The sequence below is a fragment of the Meleagris gallopavo genome, chromosome 7, assembly GCF_000146605.3.
Source record: "Meleagris gallopavo isolate NT-WF06-2002-E0010 breed Aviagen turkey brand Nicholas breeding stock chromosome 7, Turkey_5.1, whole genome shotgun sequence".
NCBI lineage: Eukaryota > Metazoa > Chordata > Aves > Galliformes > Phasianidae > Meleagris > Meleagris gallopavo.
This window is the reverse complement of record NC_015017.2, coordinates 9,848,905-9,872,072: the sequence shown is the minus strand read 5'-3', so window position 1 is coordinate 9,872,072 and position 23,168 is coordinate 9,848,905. Positions and strand designations below refer to the sequence as shown.

General features: G+C 41.6%; 1 protein-coding gene across 1 annotated transcript in view; it reads left to right on the top strand.

Annotated features, from left to right (window-relative positions):
• Nucleotides 1-23,168, top strand: part of PLCL1 (phospholipase C like 1 (inactive)) — an 88,851-nt gene that overhangs the window by 38,298 nt on the left and 27,385 nt on the right. Inside the window, exons 2-4 of the mRNA XM_010713408.2 lie at nt 5,797-8,268; nt 10,311-10,514; nt 21,295-21,370. Coding sequence (XP_010711710.1) covers nt 5,797-8,268; nt 10,311-10,514; nt 21,295-21,370 — 2,752 coding nt within the window. The remainder of the gene's footprint in view (nt 1-5,796; nt 8,269-10,310; nt 10,515-21,294; nt 21,371-23,168) is intronic.

Genomic DNA, 23,168 nt, shown 5'->3' with positions numbered 1-23,168 from the left:
CCCATGAATGAAAGTTGTGCTTGGTATTTTGTGTGGAACAAAATTAGTGCTTAGTATTTTGTGTGGAGATCAAGTTAAACTGCTAACTAGTGACAACTAATTGGATTTTCAGATGTTCTGTTGTGACTGTTTCAATACCTGGAAAATTGTTGGATCCTGCCGTCTGAAGCTATTTCTCGTATGATCTGTCTGCATTTGGTCTGCTTTAAATTTTTTATTCCATTACAGATCTCTGTTTTTAACAGTGGGTGTGTTAAACTTGGGATACAGTTCTTATTACACATACGCTCAAATCCCTTAATTAGTAGAAATTTTCTATGAAAAAACTTCTGCAGCATTATCATCTGCTCTACTAAACTGTTGAGCAGTGTGTTTTGAGCTGGTGGAGTCCAGAGGAGGGCCACAAAAGTGATCAGAGGACCGGAGCACCTCCCTTATGAGGACAGGCTGAGAGCTGGGGAATCTTCAGCCTGAAGAAGAGGTGGCTTCCGGGGGACCTTATAGCAGCCTTCCAGTACCTGAAAGGAGCCTATGGGAAAGCTGGGGAGGGACTTATTATAAGGGCTGGCAGCAACAAGATGAGGGGAAATGGTTTTAAACTATTAGAGGGTAGATTTAGACTACATATTAAGAAGAAATTCTCTACTGTGAAAGTGGTGAGGCACTGGAACACGTTGCCCAGTGAGGTGTGGATGTCCTCTCCCTGGAAGCATGCAAGACCGGGCTGGATGGGCTGTGAGCAACCTGATCTAGAGGGAGGTGTCCCTGCCTTTAACAGGGGCTGGGAACCAGGTGATCTTAAAGGTCCTTTCCAACCCAAATCATTCTGTGATTCCCAAGTGGCAGAATGCCTGTGGCTGCCTCAAGAATTTGTCTGGTTGTTGAGTGCCTGTGCAGTGTTGGCTATTTTGTGCTATCAGTCGCCAGCATGGAAGAAATATTTAAGTATATATTTTCTTTGCTGTTCTATGAATTTTGCAGTGGATGTCTGGTACTTGCATCCTACAGGCCTTGCCAGGGAAGATTACATGGGGTTCAGCTCATTGATTCATTCTGATAGCAGAGGTTGTAATGAGAACAGGTAAAATCTGTGAAGTGGACTTTTCTTGGGTACTCTATGCTGATGGCCAGAATATGGCTGAGATTCATGGAAAAAAAATCTTTGAGTCTGAATAATAAATGCGTTTCTGTAAAGAGCGCTGCTACCTGTAATAATAGCCTGCCAGTGCTGTGGGTTCATGCTTTGAGTTGCCTCGTGTGAGGTCTGATTGCAGCCCTAACGCCAACAGTGACTTGATGTTTTCTTTGCTCTTGATTTACTTGATTATAGAAAAGTTGCACTATCCTATGTCAACCAGCTGCAAGATGTTTGGAGTGGCATTAGTGACACACTGATTTCTTTAACATAAAGATACTTTTTTCCTACTACAATTTTTGTACGTCTTTAAAATTTGGGGGGTTGGGATTCTCTCTGTGTATGACAAATACTAGAAGCATCTTAAAAGAACAAAATGAGTATCCTTACTCTGTGAGATTCTTTTGATTTTAAAAAACAAAAGAAAAAAAAATCCACCCCTGTGTAGAGTTAATTCATTTCTCCTGGGGAAAAAAAATAAAAATCAGGTAATCACCTGGCCAATTAAGTGGATCTTCTGGTGTTTCCATATAGTTTTTAGGGTGCACCATTTATCACAATCTATTTGTGAGGACAGACTAAGCTGTCTGTTATTGATTTCTTAGCGCTAAGTTCACAGTAAACAGCAAAGATCAGAATTAAGCTTTTCTTCTAGGTGTGGTGATCCCGGTGAAAATACGAATTGTTTTTTGTGGAAATGGCTCTTCACTGCACTTGACAAGTTTAGCTCTCAACATCAATACTAAATTTAACAGCCTTTCACAGAAACCCTGCAGCTCTTTAAGGGCTTTGGTGTCTTCAGTTAGAGAAGCTTTTCTCCTTTCTTGTGCTTCTTAGAATCTTGGAATGCTTTTGATGTGTAAGAGGTCCTGCAGGTAATGTGATTTCAGATAAATTATGTATGAGCTTTAAGTCAGTGTGCGGGGTTGCTATTTTACAGCCGTTATTACTGCCCTGTTTCTTAACTTCATACTCAACAATTTATGTCCTGTCCTTTTGCTAAAAGCAGTGGAATGAGATGGAAAGTGTTTATTCATATATTTTTTTTAAATCTCACATTTATTTCTGTTAGTTCTTTGATTTAAACAGCAGAAGATTGAGTGGTCAAAGGTTAGGGTGGATAGGGTGGAGTTTTCCCACAATTGCTGATGGCTTACTGATCCCACTGTTTACATAGCCAGTCCCTCTGACGAGGATGATGTGTGCAGCAGAAGAGCTTCTACTATTTTGGGCCTGGAGCTCTGCGTCCCTCCTTCAGCAATCTTTAGAAAACAGTCATTTGCAATTTTTGGATGTAAGGCAGGCCGGCACTCGGATATGTCAGACTGGAAATGAAAGGCTGGAGAGCTGCCCTGTGGAAAAGGATGTGGGGGTGCTGGCTGATGGCAGGTGAATCTGAGCCAGCAGTGTGCCCTGGGGCCAAAAGGGCCAACTGAAGCCTGGGGGCACCAGGCCCTGCACTGCCATCGAATGAGGGGAGGGTGCCACAGGGAAGTAAAACTATCAGAGAGTGCAGAGAGGGGCAATAAAAGTGGGGAAGGGTGAAGCTGAAAGCAGGATTGTTCAACTGAATGTGTTTATGAAGGTTTTATTTGTATGTTTTAAACCACAGGATGCCAGCTATTCTTAAACAATACGTACCTTGTGCCTGCTATTTTACTAAGCTTATATGTGTTAAATGAGAGGAATCTTTGAAGTGTATTTCTTATTCAAAATGCACTGGGGGGAAAAAAAAAAAAGATGCATAGGACTGTGAACCTAATGTCTGGACCTGTTTTTCTGGATGCCGTGCAAACCAATAAATATTATTGAATTTAATTGTTTCTGGAGTTCCTGGCAACTGTTCTCAGCGTATTTGTGGAGAAGGTGCTCTGTGAATTGAAGTCAAGCTTAGAGGTGCTATGGAGACAAACAAGAAGTAATAAGTGTCAAATTGAAAAGGAAATAACGCATTCCAATATGATCCAACGTTTCTTCGAGTTTTATTCAGGATACCCTGTTTGTGTATGGCTTTCTAAGAGCTGGCCTTTCTCTTAGTGGTAGGACAAGAAGGAATGGTTTTAAACTAAAGGAGGAAAGGTTTAGATTAGATCTTGGGGGAAGTTCTTCACAGAAAGGGTGGTGAAGTGCTGGCACAGGCTGCCCAGAGAGGCTGTGGATGCCCCATTGCTGACAATGTTTGAGGCCAGATGAGATGGGGCCCTGGGCAACATGGTCTAGTATTTGAACACTGTCTGTGGCAGAGGGTTGGAACTTGGTGATCCTTGAGGTCCCTTCCAACCCAAGCCATTCCATGTACCATCAAATCCTCTGTTGCTAACCAATACTGGATGCCTCAGCGGAAGAGATACATGCCTTTGTCCTTCCTAAAATTCTCAATTGAGTAATAGTCTAACTGTGGGTTACCTAAAAGTGAATAAATCAGAGGGGGGAAAAAAAAAAAACAAAACTCTTCTAGAATGTGAGGGATTTACATTCATCTACATATATTGCTTGAATATTTTCATGGCCACAGATGTATATTAAAACATGTTGTGCTAATGCAGCCATAGAATGTTTTAGCAGAAAACTAATTTGAAAAGTAGCTGGCCCAAGGCACTCACTTCATTGATTTTCATCTTTTAATTTTCTCTTAAAAGACCTATTCTTATAATAAGTACTGCAACAAATGGCTAAAATAATTCTTCCTGTCAACAGAAGTCCCTTTAGCAGTTCAATGAGAAATCTTTAACCTAAGAAGTTTAGTGGTTTTGAGTTTGTTCCCAATAGATCCCATGCCTTTAAGTCCTTTGCGTGTCCAGAGTTTTGGGAATATATCAGATGTTTTTGAATGGAGTGAGTGGATGACAACAGTAATTTTGTAGTAATGTCTCTGCTGACTAATTTGCTGGAACTATCTATACAAAAATGCCAATTACAAGTGAAGGCATTCTTTACCAAGACTTTTGGTCTGGCTGGCGAAGCTATGTGAGATCCTGTTTGAGTGCAGACAGGGAGGAGCAGCAAGAAGGTAAAGATGGGAGAGGATGGTTGGCATGACTAGTACTAGGGTTTAAGTTAGGATTTGCAGGGCAGCTTGACTTGAGGAAGGCTGAATAACATAGCAGATACATGGGAGCTACAGGAAACTTGCAGTCCAAATGCAAAGGTTTGGGGAACTTACTGACTCTGGTGCCTCAGACTGGGTCCCCAGGGCTGTTGGAAAGCTGGTCTGTGGCGTGTTTCTCAGGACTGAGCCTGAGGGCGGCAGGGTGGAAGGCTGTGTGCCAGCACCCAGCAAGATTTCCTCACCTGGGGACTGCCCTTGCACCTGAGGTCCAGGCAGGCAGCAAAAGTCCCTTCAATGGCAGAAGGCAGGGAACTGGAGAAGTATCTCTGGGTAACTGGAAGGAGAGCAGTTGTGAGAAATGTGTAACTATATAAATTACAGCCTTGAACATGTTTTAAAAATGGTGTTTTGTAACTGGTGGATTGTTTGAATACTATCAGATTAGATGTAAATCACGCAGAGAAAAAGAATGGTTTGCAGTTTGTAATTACTGTGAAATGTTTTGAATTGATAATATGTTGAGAAAGACTTAAATTTAGTTGCTGAGCTAAAATTACAAAAAGCTTTGCAAGCAGCTGGGTTTACATCCAGCAGTAAGTAGGTAATTGATACTGAAATGACAGTCACACGTATCTCCTCAAAAGGAGCCTGAAAATATGCCATAAAGAAAAGGCTTTGGATTTCTTGCTTGGTTGTCCTTCCTTTTCTTGTGGTGTTTTGTGGTCTTGGTACTCAGAAAGTTCTTGAATAATTGCTTTCTAAAGCACATAGAGAGATGAGCAAGTGTGAGGAAGGTTGGGGTATGCAGGCGGTCACACAAGCATCCATGAGAGCCACACTGCTGGATGTGCAGAAAAGGTCTTCTCTCCATGGTGAGAGCATCCCTTGGCAAAAGATACTAAAACATACAAATAAGAAAGCCCAGATTTTCCTGATTGTGTATCTCAAGGGGCTGATTCATGTCTGGTTTTACTTTCATTTTATATGAGGTATCTAAGATGACAGAAGAGAGGCAGAGGCATGTCAGGAACTCATCTGCTGAGCACCAAGTGTTCAAGTGTGCCCCACAGGCATGGTGGTGTATCCCAGACTCTCCTCCCAGCCTTGCTTTGTTGACTTTTTCCCCTTCTCCTCCTATGCACTCTGAGACTCTTTTCTAATGCCTTTTTATTCCAAAGTTTCCCTTTTACATCTTTTAAATCCTGTTTGTAAATGCAGTTCCACTCAACTTTTAAGCAAATCTTAAATCAGGTGCTGGAGCTTTGTACAAAGTTCTCTTCCCATATCTTTTTTGAAGACATGACACAACTGAATGCTATCTCATCACACCTCTAGCAAGTTGCTGAGATCTAGAGAAGAGTTAAATAGCTGCAAATGCCACTCGTGGAAAGTTGGTGTCTGAAATGCTACAATCAGTCAAGTCACTGTATGATTGTTTTATAGCTCAGCAGGGAACTGAATGGTGGGAAGGGATAATGTGTTGTGTTTTGAGGTTCAGGAGAACATGAATTATCTTTACATAAACATATCTTCTCTATTATTTATATACTTGTGGAATGGCCAAAGAAAACTTAATCTTTCTTTTTTTTCCTTTAAACACAATTATTCACAGGATCCTTCAAACCAGAAATGTGGAAGAAAGAAAACAGTGTCCTTCAGCAGCATGCCGTCAGAGAAGAAAATAAGCAGCGCTAGTGACTGTATCAGCTTTATGCAGGCTGGCTGTGAACTGAAGAAGGTTCGTCCAAATTCCCGGATTTATAACCGTTTTTTTACTTTGGATCCTGACCTGCAGGCTCTTCGTTGGGAGCCTTCCAAAAAGGACCTTGAGAAAGCCAAGCTCGAGATTTCTGCTATAAAAGAAATCAGACTAGGGAAGAACACAGAAACGTTCAGGAATAACGGACTTGCAGATCAGATTTCTGAGGACTGTGCGCTGTCAGTAATTCATGGTGAGAACTATGAGTCCCTCGACCTGGTTGCCAATTCAGCTGACGTGGCCAATATTTGGGTATCGGGATTGAGGTACTTGGTTTCCCGTAGCAAACAACCCCTGGATTTGATGGAAAGCAGCCATAATACCCCACGGTTTGCCTGGCTGAAAACTGTCTTTGAAGCAGCAGACGTTGATGGTAATGGCATAATGTTAGAAGATACATCTGTGGAACTAATAAAGAAGCTTAACCCCACCTTAAAGGAATCAAAAATTAGATTAAAATTCAAGGAAATCCAGAAGAGCAAAGAGAAACTGACAACACGAGTAACAGAAGAGGAATTTTGTGAAGCATTCTGCGAACTTTGCACTAGACCTGAAGTTTATTTCTTACTTGTGCAGATATCTAAAAACAAAGAGTATCTAGATGCCAATGACCTCATGCTGTTTTTAGAGGCTGAGCAAGGAGTGACCCACATAACAGAAGAAATGTGTCTAGATATTATACGCAGGTATGAGCTTTCTCAAGAAGGACGTTTGAAAGGTTTTCTTGCAATTGATGGATTTACTCAATATTTGCTGTCCCCTGAATGTGATATTTTTGATCCTGAGCACAAAAAGATTGTCCAAGACATGACACAGCCCTTGTCGCATTACTACATCAATGCATCTCACAACACATATCTAATTGAAGACCAACTCAGAGGGCCAGCTGATATCAATGGTTACGTCAGAGCTTTAAAAATGAGTTGTCGGAGTATTGAACTAGATGTCTGTGATGGCCCAGATAATGAGCCCATTATTTGTAACCGTAACAACATGACATCGCCACTTTCATTTCAAAATGTTATTGAGGTGATAAACAAATTGGCTTTCTTTGCATCAGAATACCCTCTTATTCTATGCTTGGGGAACCACTGCTCCGTACAACAGCAGAAGGTTGTGGTACAACACATGAAAAGGATCTTTGGAAACAAACTCTACACGGAGACACCTTTATCTTCAGAAGCCTACCTCCCATCACCAGAAAAACTGAAAATGAAGATCATTGTAAAGGGGAAGAAGCTGCCCTGCAACCAGGATGTACTAGAAGGGGAAGTCACAGATGAAGATGAAGAGGCTGAAATATCCCGGAGACTGTCAGAAGACTTCTCAAGGGAACCAAAGCTGATCTGGCTCTGCAGGGAGTTATCTGACTTGGTGTCCCTATGCAAATCTGTTCAATACAAAGACTTTGAGACGTCCATGAAAGCTCAAAATTATTGGGAAATCTGCTCCTTTAGTGAAGCAGAAGCCAGTCGAATTGCAAATGAATACCCTGAGGATTTTGTCAACTACAACAAAAAGTTTCTTTCCAGAGTGTACCCGAGTGCCATGAGGATAGATTCCAGTAATTTAAATCCTCAAGATTTTTGGAATTGTGGTTGTCAGATAGTGGCAATGAACTATCAGACTCCAGGACCCATGATGGACCTGCATACTGGCTGGTTTCTACAGAATGGTGGATGTGGGTATGTTCTCAGGCCTTCAGTAATGCGTGAAGAAGTGTCTTATTTCAGTGCAAATACAAAGGGCATTGTTCCGGGGGTCTCTCCCCAAGTTCTACATGTCAAAATAATCAGTGGACAGAACTTTCCAAAGCCCAAAGGTGCGTGTGCAAAAGGGGATGTCATAGATCCCTATGTTTGTATAGAAATACACGGGATTCCTGCAGATTGCACTGAACAAAGAACTAAAACTGTTCAGCAAAACAGTGATAACCCAATTTTTGATGAGAGCTTTGAGTTCCAGATCAATCTACCAGAGTTGGCTATGATCCGTTTTGTTGTTTTGGATGATGACTACATCGGGGATGAGTTCATAGGCCAGTACACCATCCCACTGGAGTGCCTGCAGCCTGGATACAGGCACATACCACTGCGGTCTTTTGTTGGCGATATCATGGAGCACGTTACACTTTTTGTTCATATTGCAATAACCAATCGAAGTGGAGGTGGAAAGGCCCAAAAGCGCAGCCTCTCAGTGAGAATAGGAAAGAAAGCAAGGGAGTACACCATGCTGAGGAACACTGGGCTCAAGACTATCGATGACATTTTTAAGTTGGCCGTCCATCCACTACGAGAGGCTACCGACATGAGAGAGAACATGCAGGTATGGCTATTGTCTGCATTGGTGTATACTGAACGTAGAAGCGGAGGTTCTGGTGAGCCTTGCCAGTAGGGAAAGCTTGGTGGAAAATTGGAGAAGTGTCAGACCCACAGCCATCTCAGCTTGTAACTGAGCATCAAAAGGCTGACAGTTACAGGTGTTACCTAATAAGCAGATATGGGACTAGGCAAAATTGTTTAAAAATCAATATATTCTCTGTGAACACACATGTTACTGGGTGTGCTTGTCCGGGAAAGCAAACCGGCGGATACATTTACATCCTCAGGTCTTAAAAACTTCATTTCTTTGCATTTCTTGCAGGAAAATGTCAGCAAGCTTTTGTTTTGCTAACTTAGTGAGGGTTATGCTTTTTGTTAGAGTATTGTCTACACCACCGAAATCCATCATGCTAAGAACAGCACATTGCCCTGAGCGCCTGTTGCCACTGTTCAGCCAAGGGCTGTGAATGTTTAATGTACACAGCTGAAGGCAGCTTGGGTTGTAATTTCTGCCTTGCTAAATAGCGTGTTGCCTTGCCTGGCTAAGTGCCTGCCCAGACAATGGTGATGCACTGTGGCTCAGATGTTCTCCTGGCACGTTGTCTGCTTGCCTGTTCTGCTCTAAGAGAGCCAGAGCTCACTGTGTGTAAGTGCCTGGGTTATACTGTTGTGGGCAGCAGGAGGAGAGATGCCACAGCAAGGGCGTTGTCTTCTGTGTGCTGGGCAGCTGTGCAGGTTTGGTAAGTGTGAGCTCGGCTCAGAGGTCCATGCGCTGCCTAGAAACAAAACTGAGGAGCAATTAAACAATGAGTTTTCTTAAATGAAAAACTGAAATCAGCCACAACTGTCTATCTCCTTGGTAAAGATACATAAACAATTCATTTTTCTGTCTTGAAAACAGGAGAAAAATACGTATCACTTCATTGACCCCACTCTTCTGGATGGAGTCTAAAGCAAATGAAATGTTGGCAGCTAGAAAAGTTTACAAAATGACATAAGTTTTAAATCGCTCCCAAAGGAATAGTCTAAGCATATTTTTAAGAATGGGAAACTCTTCCCAGCCTTTCCTGCAAGCCTTGAAAGTAACTACTTTGAGCTGCTGACTCCACCTTCTGTGTAGGTCAGGATTATATACATGAACTATAATGAAAGAAAACATTCTTTGACTTGAACTCAGAAATAGCATTAATCTGCCTGCCAAACAAAATTTCAGTACAAGATCTTGCTTTTGCGAAGGCTCCATAAAGACGCTGTCATTAGATTGAACAGCATGCTAATGCATTTGATTAATGAGAGACTTCTCTATTAATTAGTTGGGCATTTGGCTTTTTTCAGGAAGACATTGTGGGGTGAGTTATGAGCTGTTATATTATTCTCTCACATAAATTTTTTGGTGTCGTGATCACAGATTGTATGACTTGAGAAAGCTAAATTATTGAGAGTGAGTCAGCCATACATCCACTGACTTGATAAATAAATAAATAGTCATATGTTAGTTGGGTTTGACCTGTATATCCAGTATTGATTTTCTTACATGTGACCTATGAAGGAGAAAGAGTGTTTGTATTTCTTTATGATGCAGTAATGCAGGGCTGAAAACAAAGTATGTTTTTTCTGCCTGCCTTTCCCATGGGAAATACGAGGTCTGTGGAACTTGTTCTTGCTGGAGGATGATAATGACAGGAGAGCGAGGCGATTGCAGCGTCAAAAGCAATTGGACTCCAAACAGTTGAGAAGAGAAATAGTACTTTAGGCTGGTGGCTTGATATACTTGGGACCAAAACTTGTCCCCATGGGGGCTGGATTTGTAATGCAGAGTAGCTGCAAAACTAGCCATGGGGATAGTCCTGGCAATGTTGTCTTGTCAACGCCTTGAGTATGAAAGCAAAACTCTTAAAATCCTCCGAATGCTAACATGACCCTTCTGAGCTTGAAGGTGTGCTTGTGCCTCTATTTGGACGTGTGGTGGAGAGGGAAGCCCCAAGGCAATGACTATATGCTGGCAGGTGAGGATTTGTGCAAAACTATTTCTTTTTCTTCCCCCAGAATGCCATGGTGTCCGTTAAAGAGCTGTGTGGGCTGCCACCCATTGCAAGCCTGAAGCAGTGCATCCTGACCCTGTCCTCGCGGCTCGTAAGCAGTGAGAATGCACCTTCTGTTACCCTCTGTATGAAGGACGCGTTTCCTTACCTAGAGCCTCTGGGGACCGTGCCTGACGTGCAAAAAAAGGTTCTGGCTGCATATGACCTGGTAGGTGCTTCCCACTGCTACCTGTCTTTTCCCATGGTTGCAAAAATGGCAGGCTTCTTGCTGGCTTTCTTCTGCCTGGAAATTTCTGTTAAATAAATGGAGCTCTTCAGGCAATTTAAACTATGCAAAATTGTCCTTCTATCATTCAAATCACAACACTGGGCATTTCATTGTTGTTCCGTTTTTTCCTTTAAACATGGCTGTGAGTAGCACATGTTGGCACTAAAGAAGTGACTTCGTTTATAAAAACAGCAGCAGTTCAACATGTACTGTTGTTTGTCATAGTCCTTGAGAAGGGGCAAGATTTGTGTTTCCCTTTGCTTCTCTCCTCTCAGCAGAGAACAAGGCCATCAGACAGAGAGGCAAAGCTGAGCTGTCCTCTCCCAATGCCTTTCTGCAGCACTGTACGTAGTGTCCGTGTCCCTGCTAAAACCAAGTAAGTGTCTTTGTTTGAGAGGACACAGAAGAAATTTTTTAAAATTTTAAAGTTTTAAAATGCCCACTCTTCCATGTGGGGAAGGAGAAAGTGATATGGTACAGAAGTACTTGCAAAATGTGAAGAGACAATCTAAAATAATTTGATGTAAATGCTGCTGCTCAGCCTCATGTGCTGAGCATGTGTGACTTGTAGCAGGAATAGTTTTTCTTACATCATACCCCTCACATTATTAGATTGCCTTGTTTCTTCCCAACCTTAGTAGCTGATCTTATTAACTGGTGGAAAACTGCATAGTTTAGTGAAATGTGACTTGCATTTACAGTGCACAGCAATTATTTCCACAGCTTATGTACACAAGGAATAAAAGTAAGTATTGCAAGTAACTTGGGGGGGCATCAAATTGCTTCCAGAGACCCTGAAGTGTTATAAAATTGACTGCGTCTTTGACCAGCTATTCACTGTGCCAAATGCCCTCCTCCTTTCTGTCTCCAATTTTGCTGTTTTAACATACTTTTCAGGAGAAAGTCAGGTCACAGGGGAAGGGGAGCGACTAGTGTGATTAAAGGATATACTACAAAGACTGAAAAAAAACTTTGGGTTCCTTCCAAAGTGGTTTGTATAATATGAAGGTAATGCATTTGTGGTAATAAAAATACCAGCTGTATCAATATTAGAATGAGGATTTGGATGTCCAGTCACCTACCATGTTTAGGATGGAGTCGTTATGTACTGTGATGCTTGGCTGAATGAGCAAATACCACAAAATAAGGATTCCTTCTGTATTCGGGGGTCTGCTTATGGAGTTTACCAAAATGAATGTGTCACCTCTTATCTTTATAATTATGTACCAAAGAGTACATATGAGACATATCAAGGTCTCCATGTGCTTTAGAAATAGTTGTTCTGTTTTAAATAGGTGAAAGGCCACTTTGAGATGCAGATCAAAACTCTTCAATAACTGTTTTTAAGTAACATTTACTTTCACATTTGTCTCTGATGGAGAAAAAATTTACTATCAAGATACAGCACGAGGGCTTTAAATCATAGTGAAGAGAAATGATTCTTACATTTTATCTGATTTGAGCTGCAGTTCTGGTTAACAGGAACACGGCTTAAGATACTTTCATTCATGTTGTTTGGCAGGTTGGATTCTTATGTTGCTAATACTATTTGCTTTTGAAAAAGCAAAAGCTAGATTTTATGAATATATTTGCTTTATTTTGGTTATTTCCTTCTTGGAGCAGTGTCAGCAGAAGATTGAAATCTATTTTGTCCTTTCTATATTTAGAACATGAAGTCTCTGATATTTGAAAATACAGTGAGTATGTGGTGGAGAGTTTTGTACTTTTAACACTGAGAAAGGATTCTTGCTGTGGTATTTGTTGTGACCGAGAGTGTACTTCTCTTTAGTAAGGAACTTGTAATTATGAAGATTTTCCTGGTCAGTTTGTGTGATGGGTTGAATCAGGTAGGCAGCATGTGATTCAGCAGGCTCAGCAAGCGTAAGCTAGAGCGTGTCAGGGGGTGTTGAAGGAGGTACAGAGAGAGAAAGAGAAAGGAGGAAGTTAACAGAAAGGGGCAATTTTACTCTGTGCTTTTGTTCTCCAGAGAGAAATACTTGGTAGCAGTGTGAATGTGCACAAGGAGATGTTGATGGAAAGCAAACTAAAATGTTTTAGATATGATTAAGAAAATTCACAAACCAAAAAGATACAGTAGTTTCAAGGTGTTGATGAGCGTAGCTCCATGGATCTTGATGGACCGGAACAATTACTTGCTGCATTCCCCATAAATGGCTGTTCAACTCAAAGTGGGTTTTGACCACATCTTCTTTTTTTCCCCAAAGGAAATATAAGCTCTGCCTGCATGTTTAATGGGGCATGGGCAGTGCTGACAGCCTGGGCAAATGGAGGTGCAAATACTCTGAGACCTGCCACAGCCCTCCTGAAAACAAATAAGTGTTTATTCCTTTGTGTTCAGCCTTTGTTAGAGCAGGCAGATAGACAAAGACCAGTTTGTTTGTGTTTTCCTGGGTAATTAGTTCTACTATTGTGTTCAGTCTTAAACATTTTCTTTTGAGAGAGGCTCTATCAGAATAAAATCTAACATGCTTTGTCTAAGGATCCCAAATGATTTTTTCACGGTTCTATTTTTCTTACATTGCATTGGAGCAATTTTATGGAACTCAACTGCTGTTGTGTCTTGTGGAGGAGGGGTCTTCAGTGGTGATATCTTCAATGGTAGGGGAGTTTCTGCAGAGTACAGAGAGTGGGACCACTTGAAAATAAGGTAGAACGCGGGCAATGCAGGCATTCTTGAAGAATATGTACACTACCAGATACACAGTTGAGAACAGTTGATTTCAGCTTACGTGTGGTCTCCCTACATAGTGTAGTGTATGATGTCATGGAGGGTCAGCTGGGGGTGAGGGAAGGGTTCTGCCCCAGAGGGCAGTGAGCATGGAACAGTCTGCCCAGGGCAGTTGGCACAGCTCTGAGCTGCTGGAGATCAAGGAGTGCTTGGACAGTGCTCTCAGAAGGAGGTTTTGAAATCTGGATGGTGCTCTGTAGTGCCAGGGGTTGGACTCAGTGGTCCTTGCGGGCTCCTTCCAACTCAAGAGATTGCATGAACAGAGGATAGCAGAGCATGCCATTTGCAGAGCTGTTCCTCAGACCTTGCCTGTTGCTTTTTACCTGTGGGCTCGCCATCATGGGTGGTTGGGCACTGCAAGGAGCTCGCTCAGGTGAGGCAGCATGTGTGCTGCACCTTACAGTCTGCCAAACTGGTGCTGGTGTTCAGTGGTCACACTTAAGGGGGGGTGGGGAGGAAGGAGAAAAGAAAAGAAAGAAAAGGAGATATTCCATATGAGGAATCCGGATGGGGCCCAGCTGGATATGACAGATGGCTGAATTATTCATTGCAAACAGTTATCCTGTGAAGTTAGAATTTTTTTGTGATTTTTTTTTTGGTAAACAGATTGTGGTTTCTCTGCACAGTATATTTGTTTGCTGATGCAAGCATGTATGAACTAAGAATCGCTTGTGCAGTTTGCTTTACAGTTATTGGTTCAGCTTTATTTTTCCTCTGAGATGAAATGATTAAATCATTTGGAAATTAGAAATAACACACTTGGTAATGCATTTTCTTGTCTTTACCCAGTCATCTGGCTCTTGTGCAAGTATTTTTTCAGGAAAAAAATAAAAGAAGCTCCCCAAGAATTTTTCTTACTCTGTTTTTGAGTGACAGTTGCACAAAGGATGGGTAATGTTTTTGTTATATATACTCATGTTCAAATGTTCATTTTGCTCTATATTCACGCCTCTTTCTGGGAACTGATTGTGATTTTTTTGTAACAGACAGGTAAGGAAGGATGGTGTCTGTTGGTATGGTTGAGAGAAGGCAAGTTAGAATTAACTTCTCAGCTAACATGGAGATGGATTGGGGATTTTTGATAAGAAATGCACTTCTGGGAAATAAGACGATGTATTTAATGGCAGTGGGTTTTCTGACACAAGCATTGGTCCATGTATGCTGGCAGAACTCTGCAGAGGTGTGTGTCTCTGTATGTTGTTGTTTCAGATTCGGTCTTTTGGGTTTCCTTGTCTTGGTATGGGCATGATGGCTATTTATTCCCAGGGAGGAAATCCATTTTTTCCGGTTTATGTAAATACAAAATGACCGAATGGATTTTGATGAGCTTTTCCACTGAAATTTGTATTTCAGCTGGGACAGCATCATCCCCAGAGGGACATTTTTCACAATTCTCTGAACAGCTGAAAACAAGGGATATTGCAGAGCATAATATTTGCTGCCAAGAAAGTGTCACAAGGCACTGACGTCAAACACAGTCCGGTACATGGACATTGAATTCATAGCTGTCTTAAAGAACTTTCTATCCAAAATTAGACACAGACTAGGAAAGCAATTATACTTTTTCTTTCTCCTTTTCTTGTAATTCTCTCTTTTCTCACTAGTCTCTCATTTTCTCTCTCTGATTCTTGTAAATTAGGACGTGAAAGGGGTCCCATCAGAACTTTTCTTATAGATTGAAATTCTGGTTGGTGCTTTAGTTGGTCATTTAGCACAAGCATGTTGAAAGCTGACTCCTTCTCCTATTTCTTGGTTGTTTCTGTTGTTTTACAGAGAACTGGTCTTCGTGCACCAGGTCTGTCACGGTTTGGCCTGGTTTCCATGACAAGGGTGACAAGGGGGCAAAGAGACCCATGGATCTGTGCCCTAGGAAGGGGGGAGGTAGGAGAAAAAGGGAGAGGGTAGAGAGATGGGCCTGAATGAGAAAGAATGGTGGCAATGAGATAAAGGACAAAAAGGTAGATAATACAATATGATTGAAATTGCAAGTGATAAATAAAATGCAGAAGAGACAGAGTTTCCGAAACCAAAGTCCTTACTCTCATGCTGTAGGTGAGATGGCCAGGGAGCACAGCGGCAGTCTCATGACTCCCAGTCCGTTTTGTCTTTCCCTTCAAACAGAAAACAGAAAAATGAAATCTTCTGGAAGTTGTAGCTCATTCTTCTTTTCTGAGACCACGAGACTGGAACTTAGTAAGCATAGCAGCAATGCATGGAACTGCAACATTAACTTTAACTCCCAGTGCACTGCATGATGTCATGATATGGAATACCAATGAAAAACTATGAACCATGAGAGAGCATTGCAGGATGTGACCTTGACACCATACTTGTCCAGAAATACTTGGAAGCAAAACCATGAACTTGGAACTTAGGGTGAATTTCCTTCATTTCCTTCTGCAGTCTGTGTGGCTAAGGTATTTCAGAGACTTCAGGTAATGTGACCATCCCACAGTAGGTGGCCACTATTTCTTCTATTTCTTCCCACATTTTGGTAGCATGTGGACATCCTCTTTACAATATTTGCTGGCACGTGATTAATTGTCTGGCAGTTTCAAGTCTCAAATGTCTGCAGGAAATGTTCGATGCTAGAGAAAATCCTCTTTAAATTTTCATGAGTTCAGTTTGTGCTTTGGATGTTTTTCCAATTGGTTGTGTTTCTGTGGCGTTTTTTGCAGCAAAAGAGGCATGATATGGCAATCCTTACCCAGGCAGAATTCCTCCTTGTCTGAGGCAGGCACAGGATTATGGCAGAGAGGGAAAAGCTTTCTCTTTTTTAATTTGATGTTCTGTTGGTTTCTGTTCAAACTTCAGAATATTTATGAGTAGATTCTTTGAACTGTCCCTTCTCTATCATTTATCTTCCCAGCAGAAGCAGTGCTTTAATTTGCCACTGGGAGTTTTTCCTGTCTTTTTTTTTGGTGAGACTCTGCTGTGTTAATTTCCTCTCCCCTTTTCAATTTCTAGAGTAGTTTGTAATAAAAGGACAAAATACATTTGTAGCACAGGAATTCGTTAAATAAAAAGAAAACGTTTTATGTTCATTTTTTGCTGATCTTGTGATTAAACTTTAGTACAAACATGAAATTCTTGAGTTTAAAAAAAAATTTAGTGTAAACATACTTTATATGTTATTTACCTTTGTAATAATACTTAACAGATATGACAAAGTTAAACTCTTTCTACGAATGTGATTTAGAAGTTGATATTGAAGGCAGTGTTTAGACACTTCAGTAAGCCAGGCCAGTTATATTTTCAGCCCACGGTCAGTTCTACCTCCTGATTCTTATGGATTGTGTATTAGAGAGCTCCTGGGTTTGTGCCAGCTCCCGCCTGTGCTTTTGTGAGAAACCTGCCTGTTTTCAGCAGAGTGCTTCAGGTAGGTTGAGGTGAATCAAGTTTAAGCTACTTGTTTTCACCATTCTGTAAGAATATTTAAATTAAATGAACTTTGCAGGAAAATAAATAACACATGCAGATGAGGTTTTATATTCCTCATCCCCATTAGTTTATTAAATGTGACATGTTTTTCTGGGGCTTATGCCAGTGCATCTTCTGTCACTCTGAACAACAACTTCTTCCCTTCTCATTATGAGAGTATTTCTTGCACTGCAGCCTCTACAGCAGGGTCAGCACCTCCAGGACAAGTACAGTGTTGGTGTCTCTTTTCCCCCAGAAAAGCGGCAGGGTCCCTGATGGAAGAGCAGGACCCCACTTTGTTCCACCCTTGTGCCCTCCTCACAGGCTCCTGTCTGTTGGGATGCAGAGGCTGGTTCTGAGCAGGATCCAGGTGGCACAAAGGGGTGCAGCAAGCTGGCAGGCGGAGCAAGCAGTGAGTCATGGCTTATAGCTTGCTCCCTGGGTTTCAGCGTGATGTGCAGAGTGAGTTCTGTTCTGATGCCTTTATGGAATAACTTCAGTAAAATGCTATTCTGTACTCTTCCTTCTTCCCTTCTGCATCTGTTTAGAAAATTTAAGGAAGTTTTCCTCACTCACCCTGTTCCTCTTGCCTACTTCAGTAGATGTACATGACTGATCAGCAAAGTATCTCTCAAAGCACCTGTAACAGAATCAAGCTTCTTTGTGGCTTCACTGCCATTTTTGTTCATGTTTTCCCCTGTACTTACTTGAAACACATCACTCTCAAGATTAATCTTTCTAATATGGGAAACAAGAACTATCTTGACTCTGAGTGGACCCAGATATCAGCATTCATCCTTTGAAGGTTGCTTATTAGTACATACTTATTTGTGGTCAGTCCCTGAAGGCTCAGTGTCAGAGAGGTGAACCATGAGTTTCCAAAGGAATGAGAAATCTCTTGCTTTTGGAAGGCAGTGGCCAAACTGAGCTGCCATTTGGGAGCTGCCATTAAAAAGCAGCCTGGTGGACTCCAGGCAGGTGACTGGTGTTAAAAAAAAATGCCTCAAAAGCACTGCTCAACAGTGATCTTAGCCGTGCAGATGTGTATGGAAATTCAGACTGCAGAAAGTGCTCACTTTTCACATCTGAGACATATTGCTGAATATCATAACATTGCTGGCAAAATTGTGTGTTGGAAATCTTATACTGTTGTATGATTTATGGGGTTACCTTCCCAGCAGAAAATCCCACAGCTTCATGTTGTGTTTCGTGCTTCTGGTTGTTGTCTTGACACTGCTAGTAGTGGTAACTGACATCCGCAAGCAGGGCTTTGGGTTTGGTGCCAGCTGGAAAAGCAGGAGAGCGTTCAGACTAAGAGCTTCTGGAGTCATTTAAGAACCAATGCCAAAGAAAGAGGGAAAAAAATAAAAGTGTTTCTAGATGCCACAGCACAGGGCTGTGTGCAGGAGCAGCTGACAGGAGCAGAGCCATGGGCCTGACAGTCAGGCCCGCGCAGAGATGCCTGTAGCCAACATGCTTGTCCCTGGTCATCACCTTCTGCTGTGGCCAGGAAACCTGCTGCTGCTCTCATGGGTCCAGCATGGAGATGCCTGTCCCTGTGTGCAGCTTTCACTTGCTTATACCTGCAGTAGACTGCATATTGAGGTGTTATTAGCAGTAATTCCAGTAAACAGTTACCAGGGACAGCATTTCAGGTGATCCTTACAGCAATACCTTTGTAAATATTACCCAAGGAGCTTCCCTGCATGTAAATGAAAACATGCAAGAGGAAAAAAAGAAATGGATTTTCACGTTGCTGTTGGATTATTTTTTGAAGATCATATAAGTTTTGTTCTCAGGATTGGCTCCTAAACCTTTGAAGAGCATCTATTGTAACAGACATAAAGGGAAAAAAAAATCGAACACCCACAAAACCAAAGCCCTATGCTATAATTTTATTCCTGGATAGCAATTACTTGCTTGTCATACTCTTAACTATATGAATCCATCTCTGATTATTTGAAGCAAACATTCTCACTTCCTCTTCACACTAACCTGTCTCTGTGATCTTTTACTGCAGAGCTGGGAAGCATATTTTTGGCCTGAACTGCTGAAATTGCAGACACAGTTGGGAACAGTTTCTGGGCTGCAGTGCAGAAGTACTGATCCCACCTGGTGTTATCATACCAGGTAGACACTGTAGACCCTCCAAAATCGTGTATTGTCATTGGGCTAGGTTGTATTATTTCTTCCTAATGCTATTTCCTAGAGAAATATCTGAAGGCAAATGCAAGGTGGTGAGCGAAAGGCATCATCTAAGCCTGGTCACTGAGCTGTGGACTCTGACTTAGTTCTCAGGATACGTCAAGGGACAAAAGCAGCTAATTTTGTCAGAAGTGCAAGAGGACAGGAATGGGTTAAATTCTGCTGCATGATCTGTTTCTAATTGTTCTTTCTGAGATGAAAGCAGTGAGACTTTGATGTTAGCATCAAAGGAGAGGAGTGCTGCTCTACCTGCTCTGCAGTAAAAGGAAATGGACATCTTCTTGCCACTTCTCTTTTAAAAACAAACATAATACCTTCACATTTGGTAATCCAAAGACAACTGCACCACAAGCTCCCAGGAATTGGTCCAGTATTGGAGGAAGATATGGTCAAACCCATGTTACCAAATTGCGTGTAAAAACTCATGATTCTCTTGCTTTCTTTTTGTTGCAGCTCTGACTCTCATAAACTGGGTTTTACATTTCAGAGATTTGTGCATGTGAGTCAGACACATTGGCTGAAGTGCACTGACCTCACTGGGCAGCTCCCTGATGCTGCTGCAGAGGAAGTGCAGTGCAGACCCGCACTGGGGCTGTGGGCAAGCCCTGGGACAATGGGGAGTGGCCAGCAGTGCCTGGCTGCAGGTCTGCATGGCCATGAGATGCATGTTGGGCCTCTGGCTGGCCCCTTGGTGACTCTCTTTACTGTTCGGACTGACTGCAGCATTTGTAGTTGGCAACTGAATATCTCCTTCTGCACAAATTGACTACGTGCTGCAGCAAAGAGAAGCCAGAGGGTGGGTAGAAATTGTTATTTTTTCCAGATGGTAAGTGAAAGTACCGAAGAGAAAACATGAACATGATGCAATGAACAACAAAGTAATACACAGTGAAAGGTGAAGGATAGTATCTAAAGTAACTTAATGCTCAGGAATATCTACGGGGCATCTTCTGTTGAAAAATAATTTTGCACTCTTACAGACGTGTCAGGTCTCTTTCTTTCTGCTTGTGAATCTGGTAATGGATTTAGTTTTTCTCGTGTTCTTGTTTATGTTGAAGTAAGGATATAGGCATTTTTTATTAAAGTGAGCCTTTCTTAATAGCTTTATTTAGCAACAGAGATGGCATAAGCAGCAAAATTTGAGTCTGAATTTCTCCAGGATTTGGAAGTTTGTGTGTGATGTGTAGAAATATCTCCTCCCTTGTATCTAATTAAAATAGTAAGACGTTCATCTGTGGGGGTTGGCTTAGTGCTTTCATACTGTCTTCCACCAAAATCATTGCAACTGACTAGTTGTGTTTTCATACTTAGTGCATTTGACAGTAGGGATGCTTTTTACAGTTGTAGTACTTTGGCAGAGCTTTCAGATGATGGTTTCTGTATTTTCAGAAATTAAGCAGTGCTATGCTTCATTTCTAATTGGCACTGCTTTCGTTCTGCCTGGTTTTCGTGATGGAAGTCCCAGGAGAGTGAGATTATTCTCAGGCATAATTTGCTATCCAGCATGTTCTTTCCTACAGCAACAGATTTATGTGTTACCTTCTGCAATTTCATGGAATAAATGTTGAAACAATTTGTTTGCTTGCCTGAGCTTCTGAAGAGCTTTGGAAGGATTGTTAATGTCAAAGGAGAAAAGTAGTTTCAAGAGAAGAGGCTCAGGAAACATGTCACATAATGGACATTTCATCTGTGTTTGTTTTAATGGCCTGCTCTAGGAAACTGCATAGATGACGATGTCTCTTGAAACTTGTGAGTAGGCCTGTTGAAACTATCTGGCTGACTTCTTGCTCTCCCTTGTAAACTTCAACTGCAACACTGAGATGCTGAAAGCTGTACAATTTCAATCTGAATTGCTTCAAAGAGAACCTCCAGCAACTGAACTGTTTGACTGGCTGTAACGCATAAAGTTGCGCACAGGTTTAAGTACCTCTTGAAACCAGCACTATTCATGACTTGGTAATGGTTTTGATAACAGCTTATACTGAGTACTATGTTTACTTCTTCATCCATTCCAAGGAAATTAGTAATTAGAAATGGCCTGGTTTCACATAGAATGAGTTTTGTTTCTCTGCTAACTCTTTCTCCTGAAATCACTTCGTATTATTTACAGTATGTCTCACTGATGTAAAACAGCTGTTCTTTAATTTCTGGAACAAAACATCTCCTGAGCAACTGTCACTTAGCTTAATATAGATCTAGGGGACCTGATGTGAAGCAGTGATCCAATCTTTATGGTTTTGCTTGCAGAATAGAGCTCTTCCTGGGTTTTACCTTTGTTACTTTTTGTGGATGAGATGTTGCAGGAGACCCCAGTAATGCTGTTGTTTTTCATTTATTTTCTGACAGATGATTCAAGAGAGCAGGGTTCTTATCGAGACAGCAGACATCACTCACGACAAGATCGTTCAGTGTCAGAAAGCAGGTAATCCTTCTCTAATGTGCAGTTCTGGATGGGAGATGGGAAACAACATGACAGAAGTTTCTTACAGTTTGTGACTGTGCATCATTTTTCACCTGATAGTTAAGTGAACATCCTGGTCTTCCTTAGCAGGCTCTGCCCTCCTGAAGGTTCATCCTCCAGCAGCAGTGGAGGTGTAGGATCAGGGAAGAATGCTCAGCTTTCATCCCAAAAGCTATTTCTTCATTTGGTCTACAGACCTGAAATATCTGACAGCATTTAAATTAGTCAAATGAACCAGAAAGAAATTCAATTAAAAAGAGAGTGAGAGGATGTGTTACCTTTGTTTCCTGAGCTCTGTTCTCTGTCACAGTTGTTCACTTGAACATACTATAGGCAAGAGGTTTTGAAACTCACAGGACCAAGTTCTCCTGCCTACCCTTACTTAATTGTGCCATTTAGGTTTGGTTTAGATCTTGGAAACTTGCACCAATATAATTCTGTTGTGTTCAACAAATCCATGTGACCATGCATAATGCCACATCATGCATTAGGTGAGCACAAACCAGTGTAAGCGGGCTTAAAGCAGATCTTGTCTTGCTGTTGTATTATACTAGATGTCTCTACCTGAGCTGGGACTCTATTTTGCATGTATCAGTATAAGAGGAGGAGGTGGGTTCCAAAGTGGCCACCCATATATGCTGTTTGCTCTGCTGCAAGATCATGCGGCAGATCTTCTCCAGGATGGTAGGAATTACCAAACATCTGTGATTCACAGCTCAGTTTATTCATGCAAACCTCTTTATCTCTTATTCAGGACAGTAACCCAGACTCCTAACTGGGACATGTTTCCTGTAGTTTATGATGATAACAAAAAATAAGCTCTGCTACGGAGATAAGAGTCCACATTTGGCAGTGTTAAGATCTTAATCCCCTACAACTAAATCCATCAGCTTTCATGTACCATGCTGAATAAATTCATGCAGTGAATTTATGGGTTTACACTGAGGAAATAAAATCTGCTTTCAGTCAATTTAGTTGTATAGCTGCACCTTTTATAACCTGCAACGAGCCTTTAAGCTCAATAATGCAAAAACACTAGCTACTGTATTTGATTCATGGTCTCAGGCGTAGTCTTCTGGTGCCACAACAATTTTAAGTACTGTTTTTTCCAACAGTCATTTTTGGATTTGGCAAGTGAAGCAATCTACACCCATTTGCTTCTACTGAATGTAAATAATGAATGAAGCTGGTGCTTTGTAGTAAATGCTTTAATTCATCTTTTTAAACCCATCTTTTTAATTAAAGGAAACTTGAAAATGTAATCGCATTTAACTGATCTTTAAGTGTTACAAGAGCAGGGTGGAACCCAGCCTTTGTTCTTTGAAATTAAGAGCTCTGGAGCAATGGCCAGTGCTGTGATAGCAAATGGAGGAGAGGTGGTACATCTTCCTGAATTTGACAGGCTTCATCTTGGTTGTGCCTTGGCTTCTGCTGTTAAGAGATGTTAGAGGTAAAATTGCCTTTGACATTGTCCTTCACCAACCTCAGCTCAATCCTATCCCTTAGCAAGTGCATTCCCAGCTGGTTTGGCCCAGGCTCCCTGTGCCACAGGACCCCAAATGACTTCTCAAGCTGCTGATTTGTTGCTCCATTTATTTATTTTTCATGTGTGGTTTTGATGCTTTTTCACTGATGCTCCTTCCCACAGCCCAACAGATATTAGCAGCTGCCTCTATGTGGGACAGCACTGTCTTCAGTCGACAGGTGAGGAAGTTTTGGGTGAAAAATAACATGCACTGCATAAAGGCAGGGCTGTCCA